At 41.0% G+C, this 8,694-nt stretch overlaps 1 protein-coding gene across 1 annotated transcript in view; it reads right to left on the bottom strand.

Moving 5' to 3' along the window:
- Positions 1 to 3,650: 3,650 nt before the first annotated feature.
- Positions 3,651 to 8,694, bottom strand: part of PCSK6 (proprotein convertase subtilisin/kexin type 6) — a 142,506-nt gene continuing 137,462 nt past the window's right edge. Inside the window, exon 21 of the mRNA XM_075273143.1 lies at positions 3,651 to 8,275. Within this exon, the coding sequence (XP_075129244.1) occupies positions 8,178 to 8,275 (98 nt within the window). The 3' untranslated portion in view covers positions 3,651 to 8,177. The remainder of the gene's footprint in view (positions 8,276 to 8,694) is intronic.

The raw sequence follows: 8,694 nt of genomic DNA, 5'->3' as shown, positions 1-8,694 counted from the left end.
CACCGGGGTCCCCGGTCCCCCATTGGGCCAGTTCGACCCTGCCTGGTATAGCATATGGTATGTAGTCAGGAAGCAGCCCCATGCAGTTGAGCAATGTGGGGGCATCTGGGGACATAAAATCCTCAGTATGTCCTTAGAAAAGGCCAAAAAATTCATATTCCTTGACATATATTGACATATTGAAAAACACTGTTTATTTAATTTTATTGAACCTAAAGCTGATGAAGGACAGTTGTGTTTCATCATTTGCATCTCTATACTAACATGTGGCATCATATTTTCGTATTATTAACAAATTGACAGAGGGTACAAATGCCAAATAAACATGGGGAAAGGGAAATTTGATGATGGTTAAGCACGGGCAGAATGGTGACTCAGTGTTTAGCACTGCAGCCTTGCAATGCTGGAGTCCTGGGTTTGAATCCTGCCAAGGACAACATCTGCAAGGAGTTTGTACGTTCTCCCTGTGTTTGCGTGGGTTTCCAGTGAATGACAATCTCTGTAATGTGCTTCAGAATATGACGGCACTATATAAGCATAATAAATAAAAATACATACAGGATAAAGGGGTCACCAGAATGTTCTGGAAATGGGCACATGACATTATCTCCTTTAGAATGGGCCTTTCTGCGATGCGGATGCAGTTTTGACTCAACAGGCACGACTTGAAGGCCTACCAGGGTGGTGATTCCACTAAATCAAGACATGGTGTGGACTCTATGCATTAGCATCCCATGGATGAACTGCATTTATATCAGTCAGTGGAGGAAAAATAGTATACAATGATGATAAATGACTCTGGCTTCATTAAAGAACTGTACCAACATGAGGAGTACAATCAATAGGAGAGTATACGTTTTTATTTTTAACGCGGCCACCAATAGCGTCATAACAGAGTGATTTGGGACACTGAAGCCCCAGTCCATAAGTATCTGTGGGTCATTTAGTGTCCCTAATTGACCTAAGAGACTCCCTTTAAGGATAAAGCCCCATGTTGCGAAAACGCAGCTTTTTTTGTTGCAGATTGTGCTGTAGTTTTTTAGCCAAAGCCAGGAGTAGATTGAGCAGATGATAGAAGTATAAGAACAAATTCTTGGCTTTGGCTCAAAAAAACACAACAGAATCTGAAGCAAAAAAAAAAAAAAATCTGCATTTCCGCAACGTGGGGCTTTAGCCTATAGGTCTCTACAAAGCACAGTCATTAGTTTGGAGGAATTTTGGACCTGACAAAGACCCTTTATTATGGCTGTAATTATGAGATGCACAGATGAACATGAGAGAGAATTTCTTTTTCCAGCTTGCATGTTTTTCCCCATGTAGGAAATGTAAACGGTGTCATCTTAGAAAGACAAAACCCTAGCGATGGGAAAACCACATATACGAGAGGAACACACAGTAAATATTTCAGTATGGGGAGGGGGTCTCAATGTAGTTGGGATGTACAAGTGATCAAGTTTATAATATTCTGAGATGCTACCGCTGCGTTTTTAATAGGCCGTTACCGGCTGGTGTTACTCCATGATGATTGGAGGCCCAGGAGAGGTAAGGAACATGAAAAAAAAACAGTATTACTTACCTCTCTGGGCAGGCTTCGAGCCTACTTGCGTGACGTCACATGACCATATGCATCGCGACGCAGGCCCCCACGGTCAAATGACGTCCCAGACATCATTGAAGATGGCCGCCATCAGTGGGGAGCGCAGGGACAGTTAAGTAACAGGTTTTTTTTACGTTTTTATCCCCCCTGGGTCTCTGATTATTATACTCTGGGTCGGTTGGTCGAGGTCTTTGGCATCAGTCAGGGTGGGGGGGGCCATGTCAAAAGTGTGCCACGCAACCCTGCCATTCCTAGTTATGCCACTGGATGGGAAGAAGTGTGACAAATCACAAAGGGGTGAGGTGACAGTAAAATTAACCTCTAAAGTGGGCAATCCTGAGCCTGAAAGGAGAGTTTCTGGATTGGGCCAGGAAAGGGGCTAAAATATTGCAAAATTTTGTTGGCAACTATTCAGGACATGTTCACACAACAAAAGGACATTTCTTCTGTGAACCAGACAGAAAAACTATGAAAATACACAATTTTTGAATTCTGCCAAGTGTGTTATCCAAAGTGAAATTCAGAACAAGTCCACAGTACAACAGGGTACTTGACCTTTAGCATCAGCAGCATTCGGCAAATCCATACATTTATTTTCTTAGTACCGTAAATTGTGTTTTTGCGTTGCACTGTTTTTTCCAGTGGATTTGCATGTTTAAATTTGAAGCAACTCCTCCACATGTGATCAGTGTACATAGTTTACACCTTGTGTCGCTCCTGTACAGACTAAATCGATCCCATTGTATTGAGTAAACAACATTTTTAACAAATATCTAGGAAAAAAAAATGATCCCACTTACATACAGTAGCATGAAAGAAGCTTCTCTTCAGAGACTTACAAATCGTCACACATGTACTACTCCATGTCACCATCAGAGGGCAGTAGAATACCTTTCTTTGCTGAAGATAAATATTTAACTATACACATTCCAGCGCACAGATGTGCAATTTCTATATGTTGGAACACAGAATAAACGGAAAATTGCTCAAAACAAATTAATGTCATATCTACAACATTCAGCTCCCTCAGTTCAGGCAAGCAATGCAGAATGTGTATTTGGCTACAACAGATAAACTAAAAAATTTTATTGCATTTTTTTGCCAAGTTTTTTTGCAGTGGATTTGGTTCCTTTAAGCTGGATTCACATGGGGTTTTTGTGACCGATTTTGACGCGGAATCTGCGTCAAAATCCAGCTCCCATTGTTTTCAATGGGTTCCTTTTTCCCCGAGAGCGGTTTCTTCCCAAGATCGGAAAAAAGAAGTAACCTGCCCTTTCTTCAGGCAGATTCCATAGCACAACTCTCCCTCCCGACTAGGCTCATTCATTTGGGCTTTAGCCTTGCTCCGCCATTTCACTCTTGGCACTGTTGTTTGCTTCACGTTATATAAATTTGGTAATATTGTGCTCCATCTGCCTTTAGTCGTAGCATTTCAGATACACTAGAAAGGGAATACCCATGCTTTGTCAATATGCAAATTAGTTCTTTTTGAGAAATGTGGGTGCGGCTAATTATCTCTTTGGCCCCATTGCTCCGAACAGCTAATTTGCATGTTGACAAAAACAGTGTCTCTCATCGGAGGCAGCGATCTACAAGTTGAAAACACTGTATAATTCACAGGATCTAAATCCATCTGCTGGATCCCGGTGACAGACTGTGTAAATGAATTCTTACAACCAACTTGTCAATATGTTGTTGCTAAGCAGCAACTTGTAAACTACTGTTCACATAATGCTTTTTTTGCAACACAGTTGAAAACCACATTGGAAAAAACACTTTAAGGCTAAGGCCCCACAGACTGGAAACGCCACGCTAAAGCACTGTGAGAACGGATCACGGTTCTTCCCACAGCACTTTGAACAGAATGGGAAATATATAGGAAGTGCTTACACATTTACACGTGCTGGAACACGTATTTATGTTTTATATGTGAACCTGTTCAGTATTATGTAACTTTATGTGTCATTTTTAGGCATTGCTGCTATAAAGACTTTACTATTTCCCTTTAGGATTACATTGTATTGGAATAAAGAAGCTGAGACTCTTTAGGCAAGTAAAAATTTTATTGATCAGAATGGAAGATCTTTGGACTACCCTCCATGGAGTGAATGGTTAGAGTTAAAAAGGAGACATTCAGGATAGGACAATATGAGAAGATTTAGTACAGTGGCAATTTTTTGTCTACTCCTTAAATTTACCTGTTACCTATATTAGGCACAGGCAGCCCTATTGGGGAAATAAACCAATGTAGCCAATATCACACCTAACACTTAGAACTTAATGTACCTTGTACCGGAGGTCATGCCTTTAGTACATAATACATTCATTGGGAGAAATCAGAGTATAATCGGATTATACAACATTACATGTAACGAAATGGCGCACTTAAGAGGATCTGTCTGCTTTCCTGACCGGACTTCTATAACTTTGTAGGCTGTAAGGCCTGGCCTTCTGACAATGGGGAGATATCAGTGTTGAAATAATGGCGCAGATATCTCCAGCACCAGGGCGAATACCAGGAAAGCCAACAGTGCACAGAATACCGTACACGGTCTGCTTTCTAGCAGTATATAATACCGTACATCAATATGAGGTCCTCTGTAACCTATTCACCATGCGGACGGTAACACCCAGTTATCAGATTAATTTCCAGAGGAATTAAAAAAACCCAAAGATTTCTTAAAAATGAAAATTTCCAGAATTATTTCACATGAAGTATTTACTAATACAGACACGGCAGGAGAGCAAACAGATCCTCCGAAGTCGAATAGTAAGCTTCAAAATGGAGGCACACTAATCCCAAATCTGCCAGACCATGTATGATCAACTACTCTTAAAAAGTCTCCTAAAATATAGAACTTCTATAAAAATTACATGCAACACAGAAATATGTACAGTTTGATAAACGCATACTATATATGCAGACCTGACATGTAGAAACACCGGATAAGCATTTCTGATACAAAAAAATGACAATTTATGGAAAAATAATAGTCTTTGATGTTATAATTTAAGAAAAACATATGTAAAAACAGTGCCGAGCATTGAAAAACACTTTACAGAAAACTCTTAACCCCTTAGTGGCTGTGCAGGGCTGAGGCTATAACTGCGAGACAGGCCACTAGAGGACCTATGTACAATTTTGGCAATGGTTCTTCAGGCATAGTTTCCTATACAGTGCTGGCTAGAAAAGCTTATAGTAGATGATTATATTATATTATGTACACATCTTTTTTTCACAATATTCCTGGAACAGTCATGTTAAAAGATGTTTTTGAAACTTATTCATATTAGAGGGTTAATCCAGCGACACGTTAATAAATATTCTACAATAGTTTATTGTCTTCTAGGACTTTTCTGAATTGAATGGAATGAAATCCACAGGATAGGTCATCAGTCTGTGTTCTGCAGGGGTCCGACACCCAGACCCCATACAGATTATCTATTCTAGCAGCACCAAAATTTCCCAGACGCGCCACTATGCAGTAGACAAGGTTGCTGCGCCCTTCCCATTACTTGAAGAGGAGCAGAGCTGCAGGAGCGGCCCATCCACTAACAGCTTCCAGTACATGGAGCCTGCTAGAACAGCTGATCTGTGCAGGGTCTAAGCATCGGAATCAATAAGTCACATTATGATGACCTGTACTATGGATAGGTCATGAGAATAAAAATTTGATTTGTTGGCCAGAGAACCTCTTAAAGTGGAGATTTGATTTTTGGTGGAGGTCTCATGTGTAGTAGAATCTGTGTACATATATGTAATGGAAGGAAACACTGGTCACCTACAATGGCTCTGCAGACTTACAGGGGTTGTCTTTTCAGTTCTCCATAAACAGACTCAAAAGTTCCCTTTATTCATCTCTGCTCAGTCTAGATTTAGGAGTCCAGTGGGCGGTCCTAATCTGTGATTGACAGCTACAATATCTCTGTATGCACACACACAAGGAAGATTGTCAATCAAGTAGGACTACCCATTGGACTCAAGCACAGAATGAGCAGAAGTAAATAAATTACAGTTTATACTGGAACTATTTAGCAAACCTATGTAATGATCTGCTCAGCTCCTCCTGCTATATAACATACTGCCTGCAGATGGGACATGACAGGTGTATAACTACAAAAATGACAGTGTAAGATCCCCAACCAAGCGCTACCTCATATCTTAAGCTTTCTGGACCACTTTCAGTGTGACTTGGAGAGAGTCAGATGTTGCCGTCAACTAGGTCAATAAAACGGTTTAAAAGACTGAGGACCTATCAACCAGCATGGGGATGGTACCTGAGACCCCCATAGATCAGATGTCTGAAGTGGCAGCAGCGCTCTGTGAGCTGTGTTTTGCTTTCCGGGCCTTGTGATGCTATGTTTATTGGTCTGTGTTATCAACACAGTCCCATTCAAGCAAATGAGGCTGAGCTGCAATACAAAGTATAGCCATTATACAATGTACGGCACTATGCTTGGTTGTCAGAGAAGAGGCTGCAATATTTGTCTGAAGGGCTGAAGACTCTTCAAACAGCTGATCCACGTGGGTCCCAGGTGTTGAACCACCGAAAAAAAAAAAAAAAAACGCAGCAAAATCTGCAACAACAAAAAAAGCTGTGTTCTCGCAATGTGGGACCTCAGCCTTAAAGCGAGTCTACCACCACCCAAACTTTTATTAAATAACATAGTGAACTTTTATTCTATATGTAAAAGACTTATTCTGTGCTCTCAGGGCACAGGCCCAGCTGCTGGAGAACCATTTCATTTTGTAGGTGCTGAAATTACTGTCCATGAGACATGTCAGTCTGTTTTGAGGGTTGCACAACGTGATGGCCATAAAAAAGAATGGGTGCTCCAGAAGGTCTGATCCCATCCGAGTGCACCAAACAGCTCACCTCTATATGGCATTAAAATTAAATGGTGGCTGCCGGACTAAAACAAGAACAGTATGTTCACTGTGAGATTTACCGGCCATACAGCACATAAGTGGTTTAGAAGCGATCTAGGTGGTGATAGGCTCCCTTTAAGGAGAATTAGGCTTTAAGGATAGAGCTCTATAGTGATAGGGATTCACCCTCAACTTGCAGAACAAAAAATTCCATAAGGAAACATTTAAATCTTAGCCAATGGTCATACGGAGTTTCATCTCGCAAATCAGAGTCTACTTTGTGATCGCCTAGACTTAGTTTTTAGACAATATAGTGAGAGATCAGTTGTTTCATTTATCAATTAAAGGGGTATGCTAGTCATTACAAGTTATCCACTACTAGATTAGGGGTAGTGCCATTGGGTCATCACCAAGTTGAACATAGCAATGGTTAAGCAAGCGCACCACTACTACTGCTTCATTCAGAGTCCATGGCCCTGCTGTAGGTGTCGCAGCACTGCGCTAGGCCTTCTCCATCACTCCCATAGTCAATTAGAGCAAGAGCATTCATGCTTGACCACTACTCAATTCAAATGGGGGATTCTGGACCTGTTATTGTGTATGGTGGGAATTACAGTAGTCATACCCCTAAATCTAGCTGTTACCCTACCCAGCAGATAGCGGATAACTTGTTATAATCAGAATACATCCTTTAGAGGCAAATGTAGTTGTGATGTATTTTGTGTGTGCTGGTGAATAGCTCAGAGGTGTACACAGCACTTCTCCAGTTTGTACATACACTACTGTATACATTACAATCTTAGCTGGTATCTGATAACACAATGGGATCTCAAAGCAGCCGCCATATTGGTGAACAACATGTAGTGAATACAGACAACTGTTAAAACACTCACATATAGAGCTTAAAATTTACATCCACCTTGTGAAAGATGAATTTTTTCTTGTGATTTTAAAATCTTACCGAACCCATAACAACAATACAATCCCATCATATGCTGGAGGTATACGGGCATATTAGATGTTGTGCTCAAACAACATATTTCTTATGTGATCCTTAAGACCCAACACTTAATATTGGTAGATTCACCTGTGTGTAAAAATAAAGTGTCATGTATCAATCTGTACGTGCCCTACACAACTGTGACCAATGAAAGTATATAGCAGCTATTATAGTCATCCAACCAAGCTAATAATATACGTCCAGCGTCATAAGACGCACTATGGCGATTCTTCATAAACGTAAGGCAGACTTCCAATTTGAAACCTATAAGTAGCCTACTGTTCATATGCAAGGCACATGTTCCTTCTTTCTTCTGGGAATACTGGCACATTTAAGGAGAAGTCCACCCCGAAGTGATACTGCAGCCCCCTCCCTTTGATAACTTACTGGAATATCTATGGTCACCCAGTCGGCCACTGGAAGACTGGGCAACTAATACATGACTTGTAATAATGATCCTGTGCTCAGAGCTACAGCAAAAGCTTGAAATCCCTTCCAGAAACATTGTTTGTGGTCCATGTTTAACAATATAATATCACACTGGGGGTTATTGTCAAGCAGACAGCCATTGAACCCATTCGTTGCCAGTCAGCCTTGGCATGAAATGGATTAATGCAACCAGGATAGCACCATTGCCAGAAGTGGGTGTTCTGGACACTAGGTCGGCAGCAGTCACACCATGGTGGGATAAAGAAGACACTTCAACAGGGTCAGCCTGCCAGCATACAAGTTCGACAGCAAAACTGGATGAATAGTTTCCGTTCACAGAGTTTGCTGGACTTCACCATCTCGCAGAACATTTCGTCAGCTGTTTACATGGAAATAAACAGAAGAAATAAATTAAATCAGTATATTTTAAGAGAATTATGAAAAAAGGTTTTAATAATCATATTTTGGCTGCAAAACAAGCGAAAGTCATCACCCCTCCACCACTGTGCTTTATAGTTGGTATGAGGTGTTTTTGGGGATATACTATGTTTGTTGCTCACATTCAGGACTGGATATTTGTTATGTCCCTGGACCCATCCTGTGCTGCTAACTATCAACCCGTCTCTAACCTCCCCTTCATCTCTAAACTCTTGGAACGCCTGGTCTATTCTCGTTTAATCCGCTATCTCTCTGCTTGACCCCTTACAATCTGGTTTCCGCGCTTTGCACTCTACTGAAACGGCTAACACAAAAGTCTCCAATGATCTCCTAATGGCTAAATCCAATGGTGACTTCTCT

Source organism: Leptodactylus fuscus, chromosome 5 (assembly GCF_031893055.1).
Source record: "Leptodactylus fuscus isolate aLepFus1 chromosome 5, aLepFus1.hap2, whole genome shotgun sequence".
Lineage (NCBI taxonomy): Eukaryota > Metazoa > Chordata > Amphibia > Anura > Leptodactylidae > Leptodactylus > Leptodactylus fuscus.
The sequence above is the reverse complement of the archived record's forward strand: the minus strand, read 5'-3'. Positions and strand labels throughout refer to the sequence as shown.